The sequence below is a fragment of the Numida meleagris genome, chromosome 1 (genome assembly GCF_002078875.1).
Source record: "Numida meleagris isolate 19003 breed g44 Domestic line chromosome 1, NumMel1.0, whole genome shotgun sequence".
NCBI lineage: Eukaryota > Metazoa > Chordata > Aves > Galliformes > Numididae > Numida > Numida meleagris.
This window is the reverse complement of record NC_034409.1, coordinates 135,599,946-135,621,678: the sequence shown is the minus strand read 5'-3', so window position 1 is coordinate 135,621,678 and position 21,733 is coordinate 135,599,946. Positions and strand designations below refer to the sequence as shown.

Sequence of the window (21,733 nt, the reverse complement as noted above, 5' to 3'; positions counted from 1 at the left end):
GTTTTTCACATGGTACCCTAATGCTGCAGTGTTCCAGTTAGCATGAGCGCTTAAATGTAGATGGAATCTCATGGAAATTAGTGGAATCCCAGATGAATGTTGAATATTATAACTGATTAATATTAATACTTTATTATGATTATCAGATCTGTACATTCTCAGAGCTTCTGATACTATAAATTTGTCTGGATCAGGATTTAATCAGGAATGAGACATTGCACTTTGATTTGGCTAGAGCTGAATTTGTTGTCATTGGCAGTTTCAGGCCCCTTGAAGGAGTGCAAACAATAACTAATCTGGCATAAACCTTAGTTAAGTCATCAAAAATTTTACTAGATTTGAACTAGAATGTGAGTTTATAAAAGGCGCACTTAGTGGTTGTAATACTCTTCATCTTTGTTTACTGTACCATCTCACTGCAGCCACAAAATAGTTTCTAAAACTGTAAGCTCCTAAAGAAATAGTCACAAATATTGGGTAGAATGGTTTTATTATTTATTTGACTTTTTGCCCTTAGTCCAACCTAATGACAGTTGCTCTTTCAGGACAGCCATCAGTATGAGAACACAGTGGCACAGTGAGTTTGATTTCATGGGTATCTTTGGGTTCGGGCACCAACAATTTCTCTCCTACATAGCAGGGATATTGCTTCAAGCATCTTTTACTAGGCCGCTCAAAGGAATTAGTACTTTTCATGAGCACTAAAAAGGTTTCTTATTTTATTAATATTCTTTGTTTTGGGAAAAAAAAGTTTCATGAGGAAGCTGGACATCAAGACACTGTCTAGGTCAAAATGTTCCCCATTTTAGCTCAAAACTTCTGTGTGGGTATTCTGTATTACCTACCTTTCATCATGCTCTAGGGCTATGATGATTAAAAAACAAAACCAAAACAAACAATAAAATGAGGGTGTTGTGAGTGACCCTGGCCAGCAACCACCCAGCATCTAGGTAACGTCTTTCTCCCATGGGATGAGGAGAAAATGGAAGGCAAAAAGACACAACAATTGAGTTAATGATGGTTTGATAGGGAAAGCAAAAACTGTGTGTGCAAGCAAAGCAAAAAAAAAAAAAAAAAAAAAAAAAAAAGGAATCAATTCACTACTTCTTATCAGCAGGGAGATGTCCAGCCACTTTCTGGAAAGCAGGGCTTTGGCATGCTCAGTGCTTGCTTGGGAAGACAAAATACCATCACCACAAATGTACTCTCTTCCTTTCCCTGAGCTTTTCTTGCTGGGCATGACACCATGTTGGTATGGAATATCCGTTTGGTCAGTTTGGGGTCTGTTTTCCAGGTAACGTCAACTCCCGCCCACTTGCCCATCCTCAGCCTACTGGCTTCCTGGGGAGGGGAGAAATTGTAAAGAAAGCCTTGATGCTCTACATCCCTTGATCAGCAGTCACAGAAACATTGGGTGTTACTAACATCATTTAACCCAAAATGTAAAGCACAGTAGCATATGAGGTACTGTGAAGAAAGTTCACTTCATTCCAGCCAGACCCAGTACAGAAGGTAGTTTTGATTGTCTCTTAATATGATAACTGATTACTTTCATTGTCTTTATGCTAAGTACAGATTTTTCCTGTATTAGTTCTCCATGAATCTATAACATGTCATGTTTTCATGCCTTTCAGTGCTAAGTACGTGTAGTTGAGTATTGTCTGTAGTGGGATTCAGCTGTTGATTATGAGCAAAAGTTATGATAAATACAATGGCTAGTAATTTAAGGTGTGGCTTCCTACCATTAAGATTTGAAGTGTTGTATGTAGTTAAACAGTGGTCTATCCAAGTCTGGATTATGACATGCTGTGCATAGTACAGCAGTTTCATCTTCCTGAGTCAGGTGCTGAAGTGAACACCAGTTGTCTAGAGACAGATTGAGCAGCTACACCAGCTTCTATATTCCACTAGAGTTATAAAGACTCTGAGTTTCCAAATTATCTCTGAGAGCACCCGAAGTAGTGATAGTGATATAGACATCCCTATTTATCAAAAAGTCTTCATTAACATATATAATTTTATTGACTAATTTTAACTGTGAGTCCTCTTTCTCATATATGCGCAACATGACTGTACCACAATTTCATTTACTCTAGTGAAAATCTTTTCTTTTTTCCTTATTTTGGTTAAGAACTTTTTTTTTTAATGTTTGCAAGGTAAGTCTGTTCTGTGTCTTTATAGCGAAATGTGCATCACTGCATCATTCCATTTCACTGTTTTTTAGGGTTATGAAGATTGGCTTCGACATAAAGCTGACAATGCAATGAACCAATGCCCTGTTCATTTCATTCAACATGGTAAACTGGTTAGAAAACAAAGCCGAAAATTAAGAGTAAGTAGCTATGTAAGCAGTCAGACTTTACTTTGCACTTCTTGTAAAAAGAATTACACAAAAATGTAGTGCTGAAAATGTATTTATTACATTTCATGATGAGCTCCATGAAGTGGACCTTAAATAAACTAATTTCTAATTATGTGCCTCTGAATTAAGTATTTTAAGAAGCTACACATTTCTGCTGTATCTGTTAAGTCTTCTCTCATAACTGTTGCTTTTGTTTTTCATTTTTAAACTTGAAATGTTTCACTCATTATTTGTTTTTTGTCATTTCTCCATTTGTGGTTCTCTGTGGGTATGCACATTAATAACTTACTTAAGCCCAATTATGACAGTCAACCCTATCAATTTGTCCTATTTCTTATAGAGAAAAACAACACATTCAGAATACTTTCTTCATTTCCCATCAAATCACAGCTCTTTTATTGAACTTCTGAATGTTTCTACATTCCTTTCCTGATAATTTGAGGGTTATTTTCATAAGTTGTCTCTTTTTTTCTTTTTTATGAGCAGATGAAGTTGTCATTGTTATGATCTTTAACATTTAACAGATCTGACAGATGCTTGTTTGGAATCCCCGTTTTTTGGATAACTTTGTTAGGAGTATCGTTTTCTGCTCAGCTCCTTTTGGGCATTAATAGATCTACAAGGTTCACTGCCTTCCTGGTGTGACTATTCATTTGAATGTGATAGCTTCTCCCTAGAACTTCCAGATAATTAAATAAATAAATAAATAAAACTAAGACATGATGTGCTCAATATTCCATGTACTTTAACAGTTATCCATTCTATGTAAAATGGGTGAAGTGGCGTAGAACTGGAATTTGTATTACAGTAATGAATCCATTGTGTATATTTTCTCAATTTCTCCCCAAATCTTTGCCTTTCAGAGACTAGTTCAAGGAACTGAAGGGTAGGAGAGACAGGCATAGCAAATACTTGTGTGGAGAGGGTATCTGTGGGTGACAGAGTAAAATTCTCGGGCCTGTATTATGCAAGAAAACAGACTAGATCATATAAAGGCAGATCCTTCTGCCCCTAAAAGCCTGGACATTTGATTAAGGGAAGGAAAAAGAACTTAAAGATGAGATTTCTTTTTAACTGACACATTGGCAGATATTGTCACAAGAGCACTTTGTTAGTATTTTGTTCACTGTTTTTTTTTCTTGACTCCTGCCCTTTTTTTTCTACTGCAAACTGTTTAGGTTTTTAATTTATTTTTTAATAGACTGTTTTACTGTAATTTGCTCCTGGTTTGCGGACTGATTTGTACACCATAGCTTACAGAGTCAATCTTGCTAGATAAATTAGTAAATAATAAGGACCACTCAACACTATGACCTGTGGAAATCAGAATGAAGAGAACTTGTCTTTGAGCTGTATCTGAAAATTCACTTTCTGATGGGTAGATTTTTTCAGTGGCAACCTGAAAAACTCCAGGTGCAGTTTTTTCTCCTGCACGTTCTTACAGTGACACTTGACTGCCAGGAGGGCTTGGATTGCTAAACCAGCCTCCTGGCTTTCTTTCTATCTAGATTAAAAGTTCTGAACAGTTTGGGATTTTCCTGTAGCATCTGTAGTGATGATTAAATTTGTCGTAATGTCACTGTGTTTTAGATAGCTGACAGTTAAATTAATGTTTTCAGTGGTAAAGAGGGTTAGTAAATCCAATCTAATTATTTGATCTTCTCAAAGTTTCCTCTTGTAATAGTTGGATTCTCAGTCTGTTCACAGTTTTTTCAAGATAATGCCCTAACAGTGTTTTATCTGCTTTTGATAAAGTTCCCATTTGAGTGTTTTGTTATAATTTACCACATTGCTGTCCTTTACAAATAATGATTTTGTGGCAAATTGGCAAATTCTCTGAGAGATACTTTGTTAGAGTATGACAACTTAAGCAACAGTCTGGTCAGACAAACTCCACTGCTCTTCACGATGAATGCTCCGTGTTGTTCAGGCTGGCTCCAGCCAAGATGTTCACTGCCTCTGGTTCCAAACCTACCACTTCACTGTCTCACTACATACCTTCACTTGGCTGAGTCTGCAGAATGAAATATGAAAAATCATTTGGTAAGAAGGAGGTACATGAGAAAATTAATGCTTTCCTATATTTGAACATCCCAAGACTTAACTTGTTGGTAAAAGTTTTTCCCTAGATGTAAAGTACCCCATTGTCCTTATGCATGTTGTAAGGTCTTTAATTAAGCCTTATGCTTATCTACAAGTTAAATCTTTTTTCATCATTTTTCAATAGTTCTTCAACACATTTTAGTAAACCATATCAATGCTATCACAATTTCATTTTTAACTGCTGATAGCAGACAATTTTGCTTAACTAGAATTAGCCAACTCCTGGCAGATTGTTAGGGATACTGGAATTCAGCTTGATTACTATATTGTGAGAATAGCGATTAAGCTGAATCTTATGATAATGGCTTATGACATAAAGCTGTCTCTATTAGATGTTTAATGATGATTTTTTCAAATTGAAGCTGATATTCTTAAAACATACACTGTATTTTTACCATTTGTTCGTTTTTTAATTTTTCCTTTGTAAAATATGAGCTCCAACAATTTATAAAAGGCTGCTTCTCTCAGGGGGATGCTTTACAGTAATCTCTTGAATTTGTAGTTAATTGGCTGTACAGTTGCACTGTTTAACAGACTGTAAGATGCTTACTTATATTTACATTAATGACGATTAATTTGTTCACCTGTAAACATGGATAAAGAGTAGGATGGACTTATAACGGCAGATCCTGCTGAAAATATGCCCTGTTTTCATTGGCAGACTTGGAATTCTTAGGTTTCTTTCAACTGTCTCTAATTACAATATTCTGAGATGCTTATCCTCAAGAGCACAAGAAAGTAGCCCACATCTCCAGCTGTTTTTGAAATAATATTTTGTTGTAATTATTGTTGAAGCAAGGATATATCTTCCATCTCTCAAATAAGGTTGCAAAGCTTAATAAGACAGTACTTGCACAATGATTTGAAATCTTGAAAGGTAGCACTCAGTAAACCTGATTCATTCCACAAGGTGTAATTCAGTTTTTCTTTTGAAAAAGAGAAAATAGTTCTGTAGTTCTTTACTCCTGTGGTTACATCTTGGTCTGAATAAAATTTATAAATTTTCAAGATATTTGAATGATCCTAAGTTTTTGATTTGAATGATCCTAAGTTTTTGAGCTGCCACGTGATACATTTTTTTTTTTTTTCCCCCTAGGTTGGTGATATTGTGATGGTAAAAGAAGATGAAACATTCCCATGTGACTTAATATTTCTGTCAAGTAGTAGAGGAGATGGAACGTGTTTTGTTACAACAGCTAGTTTGGATGGTGAATCCAGTCATAAAGTAATAAAATGTTCTACATTTCCTTTTTAAGGCAAAATTTGCATTTAGGGTTTTTTGTTTGTTTGTTTGTTTGTTACACAGAACAATATATAACCATGCATATATTTGTGACCAGATACACTGACTTGTACAAGTTTCTGCCAGTTGACTTCTTTTTTCTTGATGTTACATTTATTTATGAAAATATTTAAAGCACATTTATTTGCAGTCTGTGTATAGTATAGGCATACAGATTACTGAGACGATTGCCAAGCATTTTTGTACTTAAATGCTTTCATGTTAACCTGATTTATGAATGCACTGCAAGGTACCTGCATATAATGTATACAGATACCCAATAAGGAACATTTAAAGGTGCATCTTATTTTAAGTATTAGTTCCTATGTAAAAAGCTAGTAAGTCTTTTTCACGGTGAACCGGAGTATATCTACAGGTAAACACCTTGTATCTCTGTTCTTACTTTTTTCAACTTTTATACCGTTTTTTATTCATTCCGGACTTTTTTATATACACTTTTTTTTCATTCCAGACTCACTATGCTGTTCAAGATACAAAGGCATTTGACAGTGAACAAGAAATCGATGCACTACATGCTACCATTGAATGTGAACAACCTCAGCCTGACCTTTATAAGTAAGAAAATAATTCTTATCTCTTTCATTTAATGTATTCTACCAATATAAGAATATCATCATTAAAAAATCCTGGCTGCATCTGCACAGTTAGAGTGGGCCCCAAAATGAGCCTAAAGTCAGTTTAGTCTTCCGTCCGTGCTCCTCTCATGCAGGTAGGTCAGAGGTCTCCACTAGGGCAGTGGTCTCCAAAGTGGAGTGCACACAGCCCAGGGGATGTGCAAGACTGAGGTGTGCGAAAGAAATGTTAGAACTTCTACTTGGATTTATTTTTTAATCCAAGAAGAAGTATGTTTTACTAATATTTAATGTACATATGGATGCTAGCATCCTCCCACAGTCTGTATGTCAGAGGGTCCACAGTTTTGAAAGTATCCCTGGGGAGGAGTGAGTGTTCTGCAATGTGGAGAGTTTGACACTGGCACCCTAACTTGATGGTTTATTTTCAGTGTATTGAGAAGTATGGCAGTTTGTTTGTACCTGGTTATGGGGAGTTATGGGTTATATTACCTAGTTCTTACTAAACTAACCTTCACAAAATAAGCAAGTGGCTTACAAAGATTCCTACAAAGAAACTGCAGATTAATAATCTGAGCACAAGCAAACAACAAGAAAATGACAGAGCAAACATTTCTCCTACCCCTACTATGAGCTCTTAATCAGCATTTGGCCTAAAGATTTCAGAATTGTCAAGAAGGCTATCTGAAAGATGGATTTACATTTGCTATTGTTAACAATGAACCTGCAGTATGTGTGCTTATGTTGCATCTTTGCAGACTCCTTGTAGATCCGCTTATGGTGGTAGGACTCTGTCCAATCCATTGTTCATTAACTATTTTTACTTTTAAGTACAAATGTGTGTTTCATTCACCCCAAGGATACAAGAAAAATGTGAACGATCACAAAACATTAAAAGAAAATTTTCTCAGATAATCCATTCTCATACATACTTTTTAAAGATTTTACAAGTGAGAGTTATTTGCTCTGCTTTTTGTATATTTGTGTGGCATGTATATATCCGTATATAAAGAGAATTACATGTCCTTGTACATTAAGAAAATGGAAATGTTGAGACGTATACGCACCAACTGCTATTAGTCATAGCACTGCTATTAAGCTACTTGTATATTTCCCTTGCAGATTTGTTGGTCGAATAAATGTTTACCATGATAGGAATGAGCCTACAGCAAGGTAAGGAAAATCCAGCGTTTCTATACACTTAATCATTGTTAGGGCTGAGTATGTATCAATAATTCAAATTACATTTGTTTCACCAACACAGGGCTGTCTTTTCTTATTGATAAAATATTTTTCTCTTCAAGGTTTATAGTCTGTAATTTTGTGTATCTTAAATATGTCATCTTTTAACTTGAATTTTTATTTGATCTATATTTGGTTTGTAAATGATGTTGATAAGTATTTTGTCAGAGCTTTCATAAGAGTGCCCCATCAGCATGGGGTCTCTGTAGTGTACACAAACAGCGTGCATAGAATCATGTGTGAATTTCTCTCATTGTTCTTCTTCCTTCTTCTCTCCTTTCTTCTTTGAGACTGAACATGCTAAATATCATGTTTAGTTTTACTGAGGGAAGGATCTGTATATTTATCTAAACTGTCTGCAGTGTCACGTGCGATCAAGAAGGCAACATCCAAGGAAATTGATTTTGTATGAGGTGTAGGAAATGATCTGTTATCTTGGGCCTGTCACCTAGGGGGGTCTGCCTCCTGTGCAAATAAGTTTCATCCTGAAGTGAGTGACGTGCATTCTGTTCAGGGAGCAGTCTGTAGCCCAGGCCATTCTTTGTCCAGCAAAGAGAAAAGAAAAAACAAAGCAGTACAAAGGCGTCATGAGTCTTCATGTCTCTTCTGCCTAGGAGCTTCTGTGTACAAGCAAGGAAAAGACTTTGCATACCTTATTTTGATCAGGTCTGTGCCACAAAGAGGCAAAGCGAGAGAAAGAAGTCTTCTCACTTCTTACATCTAAGGTCTCTGCATGTGAGAATTTACTGCATTCTGGCGAAGTGCCTTCTTAAGCTCATGTGTCTGTAGATAGGTAATTTTCTATCAGTAAACAAAGAGGAAAGAATATCTGGCTGCTGAGTCTGTCAGTGTCAAAGGTTCCTCAGGAAACATATGTATGCTTGCACTGTAAAGTAGTGAAAATTTGCCACCATCCAGAGCAGTTCACGCCTCTCCTGGCAGTTCTGGGCTGAATTCTTGCTTGGGGATCCCTCAGATCAGAGGGCCTGGCAGAGCACTGGCCTCACAAACTGTCCTAGTGACAGCTTCCCACTTCCAGGTAGTGGGCATCCTTATCCCCCCCAGAATCCTCCTGTCCTTTCCATGCCAAGTGATGTATCACTTAAAAGCAGGTTGTCACAGTCTGCTGTGAAAACTTTTGTCTTCTTTCAATCGAAGATTGTCAATAGGTGGGAGGGAAAAGGAAAATATGCAGAAAATACCATTTCAAAGATCACTCTCCTTTTAAATCAAAACAGCAATAGCGTGTGTCTAACAGTGGGAACAAGAAGAAAATTTGTGGCATGAAGGCATGTATTCCTGGAACAGCACCGTTAGAACTGTTGGGATTTTTTTTACTGTATGGGATACAATGTCTTATAGCCCAAATTGTTCATATAACATCACACTGCTAGTTTAAATGGAACTAGTTGCATGTTCTGCATCAGAGTTAGTAGCCCTGGAGTTTTCATTTATTTCTTTAGAGTTTCTTTATTTGTTGGTTGTTGTTTTTTTGGTTTTTTTTTTGTACCACAGGAACACTTTGAATAACATCCAAAAATACTGAGGTTACTTCTGGGCTGTTTTGTTGTTGTTGGTTGGTTGGTTGGTTTTAACTCCATGGCTATATAAATAGAGCCTGGCAGTAGTTTAAAATGTCATCCATGCAATTCTGCATGCTGTCTGCCAATAAAGTAGCCCTTGGTTTTGCATTCTTATAGTGGTTTGTGTTACATATGCTCCAAAATGGCATCTTTAAACAGCATGGGAAGAAGTAGGTAATTCTACCTGCTTCTCAGTAAATTATTTTGCCTATATTAATCTTTATGCTTTGAAAAGTATGTAGTAAATTTCAAGCAATACCGGGTATTGCTTTTATAATTGAAATACAGTCGCAGAATGTGTTGTCTTTAACAAGTAATTCTAACATGCAGGAAACTCTAGTTTATACAAACCTAAAAAAAGACTTGATGTTTTTAAAAATAATCACCTTATAATTAGGATAATTAATCTTTATTTAGAAATCTTGAGATGTGGTTTTTAGATGCACTGACTTTGAGGATTGGAAAGAAATGAAAAATACTGTATTCTCTACAAGTTTCAAAATGAGATTGCTAATGCTTGCTTTGGATTGCTAGGTTATGAGCTTAATTTTAGGCATCTGTGTATTTTTTAGTCTTCACTTAAAAGCTTTAAATACTATTTATTAGTTTTGTTATACAAAATAAATTTAATTGAGTAAAACTATTTTCCTGTCTTTGGTGGCTTCCATTAAAGCCTGCTGCCTTTTTCTAAATACTTACCTTTTGTAATGTTTATCTTTTGCAGGCCGTTAGGATCCGAAAATCTGCTCCTTAGAGGAGCCACTTTGAAGAATACAGAAAAAATCTTTGGTAAATATTTGTATTAATTATTTCGGAGGATGCCGAAGTAATAAGCAAACATTGAACAGGGTTGCAATCGTGGAATTACAACTATGTGTATGATTTCTATTGAAAGACTTGATCTGCAACTTTTTAATAAGGTTTACTGTTGCTATAATTGTAGTAAAAGAAGTATTAATGATGTGTAATGACTATAGAGATTCTTGGGAGGAGTTCAGTCTTCAAGGATGAGTGAAGATGACGTACGTTCTTCCTGTGAATATAGGGGTTTTGAACAGGCGCTGTGGATTAATATTGTTGTCCCAAAGAAGTCAATGAGCCTTTTGAAAAAAGTTAAATCTGTTTTGCTCAATCGTCAGAATAGACAGACACTCTGTTCAAATATAAATATGGCTGATAAAAATCAGTTTTAAAAGTTCTTGACTCAAAATTAGTCTTTCCACTAGCCCGTGTATTTTGTGTGCATGAATTGCCTTGATTACAAGGAATTTCTGTAATATTTTAGCAGAAATAGGAAGCACAGAATGAAATAATTTTTTTGGACATTCTTCAAGGAGGACAAGGAGGAGGAGTGGTTGCATTGTTACAAGTGTCTGCCTGCTGATATTGAAAGGGACAAGGCTCCAAATCATCCACTATTGTGTACAACTCCATGCTCTAAGAAAGAAGATCATAAATAACAATGAACTACTCAGCCTCAAATATCAAAATCTGACAACTTTTTCTGGCAAAAAGGATAAAAAGTATATGTTGATTTGGACTTGCCCTCTTTGCTTTTAATAAGTATCTGAAATAGATGAACTACTATAATTAGATTGTAGTATTTCTTTAAACTTCAGGGCATTTTAAGACCTCATTCAACTTGTGTATCAGGCAGAGATGTGTGAGTGGTTGTTTCTGGTCTCTGTAATGCATGCGATGTTTCCCATTACCACAGAATGATCCATATCCAAAACTGTATTATTTTAGCATTGTACTGATTTACTCTGCACTTCAAATCCATTTTTCTTGTTTACATTTTCTTTAAGTTGTTGTATTTAATATTCTGAGGGTTAGTAACTCAAAATGCAGTTTTAACAGGAATTCAGTAATATCAGAAGATCCCTCTTTTCACGAGTTATTAGTATTTCCTGAAGAAAACTAAATCAGTAGCCTTCTTCTGTTCTTCTTGGATTTCTTTTCAAGGAACAGTTAGGCGTTGTGTTGAGGGACATGGTTTAGTGAGAACTATTGGTGATAGGCAGACAGTTGGACTGGATGATCTTGGAGGTCTTTTCCAGCCTTGGTGATTCTTTGATTCTATTATCCTGTAGTTTAGCCGTAGTTGGATTGTCTTGCACAACGTTTTCCTTATGTTTTAAAATTAAAGCCAAAAAAAAAACCTCACTGAACATAAAAGTGCAAGGAAATGGGAACTATGATTCTAGAGTGAGATGTAAATGCTTCTTAAAATTTTTGCCAAAATATTAAAGCCATGTTTAGTTTTGAGTATCATCTCAATCTGTATCCTTTTTCTTCAGACTATAGGAACTATGTACATGGGGGTATAATAACGGTTGGGGTATAATAATCTAGAAAATTGTGTTCTTATTCAAGTAAGTTATTGTGTTGTGTAATCTTTAGTAAAAAAAGTTGTCTAATTTCAGGTGTTGCTATCTACACTGGCATGGAAACAAAAATGGCATTAAATTACCAGTCAAAATCACAGAAACGATCTGCTGTAGAAAAGTAAAATTTCAAACATTTATTTTGGGGGTGGAAAACTGCATGTTTGAATAGTGTATAAAAGGGAATATTTTCATTTTGCTAAAAGTATGTGATTTATTAATTTTAAACAAAGGAAAGAAGTAGAGGAACTTAAAATTTGCATTCTTTGCATGCTTCATTTTTTGAATTATGAAATGAGTCATATAACCCCAGATAGATGAGATTCTCATTACTTAACAATTACTATGTATTAGAAAGAAACCATCATAATGCAGTGCTTACACTTTTGAGATAGGGTATGCTTTGCTGTTCCTTAGACTTTTCTTTTATTGGTTAGAGTATACCTACTGACTTTTATTCCAAGATTATGTGCTTCAATATCCTAATACTCTCTTGCCATATAATCCTAATACTCTCTTGCCATATAATTAAATTGAATTCAGTAGAATTAACTCCTTTAGTATGGACCAACTGTAGTAATGCAAAGCTTGTTTGTGACAAGTTTTCCATGTTTAATCTAAAATTGTATGTTCCATATAGGCATGCATAGAATTTATAATCCTTATCTTCAAGGGAAGTCATTTAACATCATGGCAAATGTTAGGCTGAAACACAAGTAGGCTTTTTTTTTTAATAAACTCTGTAGTTTGTATACTAGTGGAATTTTTATTTATTTTTAATTTTTTTTATTATTTTTTAGATCAATGAATGTATTCCTTATTGTATACCTCTGTATTCTCATCAGTAAAGCGCTAATAAATACTGTCCTGAAGTATGTCTGGCAGAGTGAACCATTTCGTGATGAGCCATGGTATAATCAGAAAACAGAGCCGGAAAGGAAAAGAAATCAGGTATGGAAATAAATTAAAATACCAAAAAAAGCTTCATTAAACTCTAAACTTATGAGACTCCTACTGAAAAGTATATGCACCCTATGTATTTACTAAGAATGATGATAGTGTATTTGTGGAAAGCCTGTTAGTGGTATTTTTTTGAACGTTAACTGAAGACTCATCAAGGATATAAAAGTTCTTTGTTTTAGTATAAAAATCCACCTATAAATGTGGAGTTTCCTGCCATTGAGTTACTAAAGAAAAAAACTGAACTCTTGGAGAGAAACATAGGACAGAAAGGAATGGACCAACTAGTGGCAATCATGTAACAGGCAGCCAAAGATTCAAAGGAATCTGCTGCAGGAATCGCTGTACAAGTACCTCTCAGAAGCTCAGTTTTATATAGTCTTGTAGCTCTGTTATGAGTGCTAGAGACCAACAGGGTTGCCAGTGTCCAGTGTCTTTATGAGAGCAAGGACACTGTCAAGCAAGAATACCTTATAATGAACTCAGCCCTGCATTACAGAAGGCGGAATATTACTTTAGCAAATCGTCCCGATGCAGGGAAAACTTCTTTACGCTAAATGCCTGAAGGTTGCTGCCTGAAGGTTGTGTAATCTGTTAATCCTCAGATAACTTACTGTGATTTTATGATATTCTGCTAATTTATGAATATACATTTTGTTGTTTTTCTTGTTCACATGGAGTTGTAGGAGTTGTTACCATTCACACGCAGTCACTCTCCTTAGCTGATCTAGAACTTTGCAGCAATAATGTGTAACTGTATTGTCCACCTGTGTGTCTGCAAAGAAAAATACACAGTTAAAACTTGAAAAAAAACCTTCATGCAAAAATAATTGTGACGTAAATCATGAAAGTGTACATTCCGTGCCAAACTAGGAGATGTGAATGGAGTTGCTTAATGTTGAAAGCTAAAAAAGACTTGCAAATGCAAGTAGCCACCTTTCGGTCTTTGATAGTACATGAAGAATTATTATTCTCATTCTCATCTTGTTTCTTTGGCAGTTTCTTCAAGCATTTACAGACTTCCTTGCATTCATGGTTCTCTTCAACTACATTATTCCTGTATCCATGTATGTCACCGTGGAAATGCAGAAATTTCTTGGTTCTTATTTCCTTACGTGGGATGAGGAAATGTTTGATGAAGACACAGGTGAAGGACCACTGGTGAATACTTCTGACCTCAATGAAGAGTTGGGACAGGTAAGTTTCATTGAATGAATTTAATCACAATCACAAGAATGAGACTCTCATCAGTATTTAGTATATCATTACAAATCCAATGAACTTGTCTTTGCTTCCACATTTTTAAAATGTATTATATCATATTTCTAATGAAGGTATTGAATGCTAATCACTATTGGTGATTGGTAAATTTTGTTAGTGATACACGTGCCTTATTCCTTTTTTTTCTGGAAAGGATGTTGCACACTGAATGAAGCTTTGCTTAATAGCATTTTGTATCTTGTATAGATATAATATGAAATCTGAATATAGCAATTTAGATAGGAGAACACTAAACCTTGAAAAACATGGAATAAAAGTGTTCTCTCTGCAGTTAACAAACCCTTGGAAAATCTGGAAAGTTACCTTTTCAGATCAGTGAACATTAGGAAAGTTAATCTAGGAGGAAAGTTCAAATAATAACTTCTGACTACTGAGAGAAAAAGTAGTTGTTTTGTTTGAAGTATTTGCTAAATATTGAAGTTTGTTAAACAATCTGATGAATACTAAATAATTGCCTTACTTTCATTGTTTAAATCCAAAATTGTTACAGTTCACTTTTCAGTTTTGTTTTTGCTGTTGTTAGCCTTTAATACTGCATCTCATTGTAAAAGAAAATGAATTAAAAATACAATTTTGAGACAGAAAGAATGTTTTCAGGGCAATAACAATGCTCATGCATATAACTGTATGTGATAGTTAGTCCAGAGTCTTCATTTACACAAAAGTCATTGCAGTGGGCAATTCTGACACTAGCTCAAGTACTGTTCTGAAAGTAACTGATCTTAATCCAGGTATGTACATTAAATAATCATTCCTGCCAAATGAAATCTGTGTGCATTTTGTTTCCGTAAATATCTGTTTTGCAGCAAGCAAGACATTAAAAACCAAAAAGGAGCTTAAGAGAAGAGTGAAAGTAGGCTAAATATTATTTGTGTTATCAGGAAGAAGATAGCTTTACTGGTACTCTTGTATGATAAAATCTTTTAGTGGAAGATGTATCCAAAAATGAACTTTTTGTCTTCCTTTTCTGAAAGAGCTTGCATTAAGGAAGCTGAAGCACAGTAATTATTGCACTTATGTGAACAGAACTTGGAAGATCTCTATTCATATTCCTGCTGGTTTTAATTTGTGTTCATTTGCAGATTGAGTATGTCTTCACGGATAAAACAGGAACCCTAACTGAGAACAACATGGAATTTGTAGAATGTTGCATTGAGGGACATGTTTATATACCACATGTTATCTGCAATGGCCAAATTCTCCATGATTGTACAGGCATTGATATGATAGATTCTTCCCCAGGAGGAAGTGGAAAGGTATGGTGACTCTTTCTAGGTCCTCGTTTTTTACCGTGAAATGTGAATTATGCTGATGAAGGGAACTGCAGAAATATAACATCCTTGAATTTAGGTAATCAAAGTACATATCTACAGGAAATGTATGACGGCATAAACATTTTCCTTTCCTAGTTTAGAGTGAGATTTTGATGCTTAATCAGAAATTTCCCAACGTAATAAAGCTGTAAGAGTGAGTTAAATAAAACCCCAAAATACAGAACTTTCTCTGGTTAATAGCTGAAGATATGTAATAGCTGGTTTCCATTTTATATTATCTACAATAAGGAAATCAAGGCAGGAAACTCATGAAGGGGAAAAGTGAGTGTTCAGTGCAAACACTTACTCAGTCATCACTGAGTCAAGGTGGCCATAGAATGGCTTATGATCAAACTAATTGACTTTTAAATGTGACAACGTAGCCACATCTGAAACATATTACACACAGCATTTATGTGCTTTGGCTTTTTTCTATGAAAAACAAAATAGGTTACATGAAAGTTAAGGCAGCTTCATGTCAGTAGATGAGCATTGTGTAAATGGGCAGGATAACCACTGGACAGTGTATTTTAAAGTGTATATATCAATACAATCTCAGATCATACTTTGTCCATACCTTTCACTGTGGCAGGGTAAGGTGTCTTAAAATATGTTTTTGTAAATCAGCAGCCTTGTAGTTTTCACTTATCTGAACATGTTCCCAGAGTATTTCTGTTTTTGTGTTAGAATCACAATGACACAGACACAGTATGTGTTGATCAGCACAGAAGAATAAGATTCAGATGCAAAGATACAGTTATAACACAGCCAGTTATCCATTAAATACGTAGAAGTCTCTTTCTGGTGTGACTCTTGAACCAGAATCAAGAAATGGATAAGCTGCTATTGCCAAACCATCTGAAACTTTATAGAAATTGTTGGTTCCAGCTGCCAAAATGTACACACTCTTCTTATTTTATGTAGATGAGAGGTGTTCAAGCTGCATAAGAAACTGAAATCTCTAAACCGTGTTAAAACTTGTACTGCAGATGCATTGTCCCTGTCTGGATTCAGGAGTCCAAAAATTGTAGTTTGATTGTTGTTTAATATATGTTGTTAAAGTTTAAACAAAAGTAAAGAAAAGAAAGCCTTTGGCCACACCTATCAACTCAGATGAGCACTGGAGTTCTTTTATATGTCAGCAACTTGATGACTTCCATGGCAATGTTAGTAGTACTAGCAGCTATTAACCAGGTGTGTGGCCACCACGGGTATAGACTTGGATCCCTTTAAAGGGCAGGTGACATATGACACTGCCTGCATGTGTTAATAGTAATAATCAATGAATTGCTAGCCTCCTAAAGAAAAAAAAATAATTCCAGAGAATACTTGAAAATGATGACACATAATGACAATATTTTCTTTTATTTATTAGGAGAGAGAGGAGCTATTTTTCCGAGCTCTTTGTCTTTGCCACACTGTTCAGGTAAAAGATGATGACAGTGTGGATGGATTGAAGAAGAGCCAATTCTCAAGAAGATCTCGCATATATATATCTTCATCACCTGATGAAGTAGCTTTAGTTGAAGGAATACAGAGGTATGGATGTAACTAGATGTTGTAATTTTTTAATCTGGAGAATTAATCACTGAAGTTCAAAGTTGTTTTCAGCACAAAACTCCTAATCACCTATTGCTTATGATTTTCTTAATATGCAGTCATGATTATGCGTATTCATGAACTAAAACCACTTGGGTTTTTCTGAGAAGCTCAGTCTTAACTCTGTCTGACATGTTAAACCGGATAATTACACACTTCTTGTATGGATACTCTTAGTGTGTTTTTCATTTCACAGACTCGGCTACACGTACCTATGCCTGAAGGACAATTATATGGAGATCTTAAACCGGGAAAATAACAGAGAGAAGTGAGTGCTTAATATATACCAAAATGGGTCTGAGGAAAGAAATTTTTATTGATAAGCTTAATAATTTATTCTTTCCCTGTATATTAATTTTATATTCAGGAAAGCCACAAACTGTACGTTTTAGTAGGAAAATAAGTGCTCTAGTAATATTTATAATTTTATATATAGCCTGTAGTTTTATGTTTTTGCTTAGTCCATTAATTTGACAGTATATGCAATAAGGAAAATGAAAATATCAACAGAAGTGTGACACGGTGGTTCATAACCTAATCTAATAGCTACTAACAGTTTTAGGAAATACGGATATTTTTCTTTTGTTATATGGTAATTATTTCTTAATAGAAAATGGTACTTGCCCAAAATCATCACTGTTCATAGGCATAGGTATCACTGTTCATAGGCATAGACCTGATCCAGTTCTTTGTTAGAAACTGCTCTTGCTTTTACTGATAAAACCATTGCGGTCCTGCACAGGTTTGAATTCCAGGCTGTTGTAAGGACTTGTAATTGAATGAACTAATAAACCACCAGATCTCTTTTATAACCAGACTATTTATATATATATGTTAGTTGACAGCTGGCTGAACATGAGCCAGGAGTGTGCCCAGGTGGCCAAGAAGGCCAATGGCATCCTAGCTTATCAGAAATAGAACTGGCATTGTTCAGTCTGGAGAAGAGGAGGCTCAGGGGTGACCTTATCACCTTAGCACCGCCTGAAAGGAAGTTGTGGTGAGGTGGGGGTCAGCCTCTTCTCCCAGGTAACAGCAACAGGACAAGAAGGAATGAATGGCCTCAAGTTGCACCAGAGGAGGTTCAGGTTGGAGGTTTAGAAAAAAATTTTCTCAGAAATCTGAGTGATGAAGCATTGGCACAGGCTGCCCAGGGAGGGGGTGGAGTCACCAGCCTTGGAGGTGTTCAAGAACTGTGTGGATGTGGCACTGAGGGACGTGGTCAGTGGGCATGGTGGGGATGGGTTGGTGGTAGGACTAGATGATCTTAGCGGTCATTTCCAACCTTAAGGATTCTATTATTCTGTATGAATCCTGAAGAGACTGGAAATAATGATAAAATTTATATTTGTGCTGGAAAAGACAAGAATTGATTAATGTATACAAACTAATGAATGATATAAAGACAGCACAACAGGAGCTTGTGTTCACTTTTCTTCCTAGGAAAAAAGGAAGATAGGATCAAATAAAATCATAAAAGCAATGATCAATATAATACTGGTAAAAAGAAGTGTTTTTTTCATTTGATTAAATTGTCAGTCTACACTTTAAGAAAAATTGTGAAATTAGGTTGATGCATTTATTAATAGTCAGAATTAGTGGAATATTAACAAAAGACCTCTATGCATTTTAAGTTCTAAGGCTATGCCTTAGAACGACTATCACTAGTGGTTTAGTTACACTTTAAGCAGTATAGTGTTCTACTACAAGGTTTCTAGTCTTTTGCTAAAAGAAATTATATTGAACATTACCAGGAACTGGATACTGAAGAACGTCACACAACCTTATGCAGACAGATTCTGTTTCAAGTAATTAGGAGCTGAGTGTCCCCCCCACAATTATTATTTGTGACCTGCTATTTCATTCTTTGGCAGTTCCATACTTCGTACTACTTAATACTACTTAATATAACCTTCCATGTTAGGAGCAATTGTATTCCGTATGCTCAAAGGTGAAATAACCAGATTAGGTTTCATGAAAAAGCTGAGTTGTTTAACAAATACTCTTTCTTTTTCAGGTTTGAATTATTAGAAGTTTTGAGTTTTGATTCTGTAAGACGCCGAATGAGTGTAATTGTCAAATCTTCAACGGGTAGGACTACCGCATTCTGTTTCCTGTTAGATGTGTTTGTCTCACTTAAATTTAGTTCAAGTTTATCAAAGTGTTAATCATTCATCTTGTCCCTTTCTTTATAAAAGTGGGGAATGGGTACCAGCATGCGTGCAAAAGTTATTAAAACTATTACAAGAAATATTACATTATATTATATACAAATATATTACAAGAAGGGTATTTCTGGCCATTGTGCATTACATATGCTGTTTCTTTTAGGTGATATATTTCTGTTTTGCAAGGGAGCAGATTCTTCCATATTTCCTAGAGTTAAAGAAGGCAAAATTGACCAAATACGATCCAGAGTTGAACGCAACGCAGTGGTAAGATTCCAGTGGGCATTAAACTTTTATTGAACTGTTCATGTGCAATTGGTGTCAAAAATTTTAGTTCTCCTGACCTCTTGATTGATACCGTAAGAGATTTGTCTTCCCGGGCACAGAGATTATTCTATACCAAAGTAAACACGAGCAGTATGTATAGCAATCTATGTTACTGCTTTATTTGAGTTTTTCCTCCATCTCATCTTCCAAATAGCAGTTCTGGTGAGATAGAAATGAATTAAGTATGTTATACCAGGGGCCATCGATTAACATTTTAGAATGTCATTTTCACAACTGCAGAAGTTTGAATTAACTTCTGAATGAAACAAAATAAAACTTCACTGAAAATCTCATATGTGCTTTCAGACTTCAGCTTTAGCAATTTTGATTTCCTGCCTTTGCTTTATGAGCTCTGAAAAGAGAAAATCCATTTGAGCACAATTTAGCAATAAACGTAGTTCTTACAGGGAAACAGGTCATCCTTCTACTTATGTTTTTGCTGTCTTAAAATGAATTATGTGCTGTTTGATCACCTTTAGAAGAAATTCAGAACTTGGTTTTATTTAAAAGGTAATACTTGGAGTTGTAGAGTATTGAATTTTGGTGTATGGCCAAAAATACACAAAACTCATTTAAATGAAATGTTACTGCTAGACTTAGAAATAGGGTAACATTTTCTGGCATCCTGTATGCAAACTGAAGACAAAGTACTATTGCAGATATATGAAAAAAATGCATACAGCATTACTTGTTTTTGTTATGAAGAGAAACTTCAAAACTATTAGCCAAAGTGTTTTACTAAGCTTTGTTATACAAAAGAGTTGCCTTATAATTAGAAGTGAAGGAGGCTAATGAAACTGAAAGAAGTGTTCATGTGTCTAAGCAATCCAATGTCTGTCAGAAATCCAGCTGTCTCTTCGCTCTAGATAATCGGACATAAGGCTGATTCCTGCATACAGACGCTTCTGAAAGAAGATATAGGCAGGCAGCTGGCATCTGCCCTTATCAGTAGCAAGAGTCCTGAAACTTTTGAATTCTTCTCCTTCTTGCATTTGTAATAAGTAACTATTAATCCTACAGGATTAATATTTACTAAGACAAAGTGCCAGTTAAATGGTGTTAGGAGAAGTAATATATTTGAGATTGCAAAACTTCCTTTTTTGTTATGGCAACTTTTTTTCCCTTACACAGTCTGTATACTCCTTTTTTTACTTATCACCCAATGTGAAAGTTTGATCTAGTCTGAAGCACCCACAACTGAATTCTAGTCTTCACATGACTGAAATGACACAGTTGGATTTTCACTTTCAGCCCTTACTGTGATGTGTTGTTCCTGTTCTTGTCCCTATTTCTGCTGAAACAGAGCATCAAAATCAGATTCTGCACAGCTACTATTTATATCATTATTATTTCTTCTGACTCATCCTGCCTCATTATAGAGATAGGAAAGCTTCAGCGTGACCCTCTTTTCCCTGCTAATCCCATACACAGAGTTGGGTGGCTGAGCTGTTTCTTGTCTAGAGGACTGAAGTTTGTCCCTCGGGTTGTAACTGCTTCCAGGGCAGCACAGAATCAAGCTGACCCTTCTTTTCTAGTCTATATTATCCTATACCTGTTTACTATAAAAGTAAGCAGTTGAACTCTTCCTGTTAATAGAAAATCATACGCTTTTTCAAATATTACAGTCTAAACAGCAGCAGGAAACCTAGGAAGAGTTTTATGAAATGCATACTGTTTCTTCTGATTACATTCTTTAGGAGGGACTGCGAACGCTGTGTGTTGCATATAAAAAGCTCACAGCGGAAGAGTATAGCAACGCACAGAAGATGCTTCAGAATGCAAAGTTGGCCCTCCAGGACCGGGAAAAGAAGTTGGCAGAAGTGTACGAGAAGATAGAAAGAGATTTTATTTTACTTGGTGCTACAGCTGTTGAAGATCGGTTAGTACTTTTCTTAGACTGCGTTTAGCGATATTTCCTTAGTCCAGTGTTTATAAATAAGGAAATGTCTGCTAGTGGAAATTGTGGAAAGCTGTCTTGTAATTCTTTTTCTGTATTAGAGATACACCTCTCTATCTGAATGAAGTTTATATCCTTATCTTATTAAAGTTAGACATGGTGACTTTATAATTTAGCAATTTAGTAAGAATAGGTGAGCACACAAAGATCAGTGTGTTCAAGCAATTTGCACGCAGTTAGTGTAATGCCATGTTGAGCAAACTGTAGGGAAAACCTCTGGAAGAAATAACTATGACATGGGCATTGAGGAAATAAAGGAAGAATCTTTTCTATGTCTTAAATTAAAAAATTGTCTATTAAAAATGGGAGGTGACTTTAATAATTCAGTATACTTCATTATTTGATGTCATTACCTGAAAGCGCTAAAAATGTTTTAAGTGAAGTACTTACTGGGGAGTGAAGCATCATGTCCTTTTGGCTATATAAACCAAAGTTGAAACTTTGAGTGTTTAGAAGGTGTCAAAATGAATCAGTCATAATGTTCTTCTCCCCTAAGCATTTTCAGATTCACACCTTGGGGAAAGTTCTTGGATCTGATAAATCTTATAGAATACTTTTATTATTTGTTAATGAAAAGCT

The 21,733-nt window shown here is 35.4% G+C and overlaps 1 protein-coding gene across 3 annotated transcripts in view; it reads left to right on the top strand.

Moving 5' to 3' along the window:
• The window catches only part of ATP11A (ATPase phospholipid transporting 11A), a 120,744-nt gene that overhangs the window by 73,608 nt on the left and 25,403 nt on the right, over nucleotides 1–21,733 (top strand). For all 3 annotated transcript variants that reach the window (XM_021415066.1, XM_021415072.1, XM_021415082.1), the window contains exons 5-18: nucleotides 2,225–2,332; nucleotides 5,562–5,690; nucleotides 6,220–6,323; nucleotides 7,463–7,513; nucleotides 9,890–9,954; nucleotides 11,592–11,673; nucleotides 12,353–12,503; nucleotides 13,512–13,709; nucleotides 14,876–15,049; nucleotides 16,482–16,645; nucleotides 16,902–16,973; nucleotides 18,720–18,793; nucleotides 19,034–19,137; nucleotides 20,895–21,076. In XM_021415066.1, coding sequence (XP_021270741.1) covers nucleotides 2,225–2,332; nucleotides 5,562–5,690; nucleotides 6,220–6,323; nucleotides 7,463–7,513; nucleotides 9,890–9,954; nucleotides 11,592–11,673; nucleotides 12,353–12,503; nucleotides 13,512–13,709; nucleotides 14,876–15,049; nucleotides 16,482–16,645; nucleotides 16,902–16,973; nucleotides 18,720–18,793; nucleotides 19,034–19,137; nucleotides 20,895–21,076 — 1,658 coding nt within the window. The remainder of the gene's footprint in view (nucleotides 1–2,224; nucleotides 2,333–5,561; nucleotides 5,691–6,219; nucleotides 6,324–7,462; nucleotides 7,514–9,889; nucleotides 9,955–11,591; nucleotides 11,674–12,352; nucleotides 12,504–13,511; nucleotides 13,710–14,875; nucleotides 15,050–16,481; nucleotides 16,646–16,901; nucleotides 16,974–18,719; nucleotides 18,794–19,033; nucleotides 19,138–20,894; nucleotides 21,077–21,733) is intronic.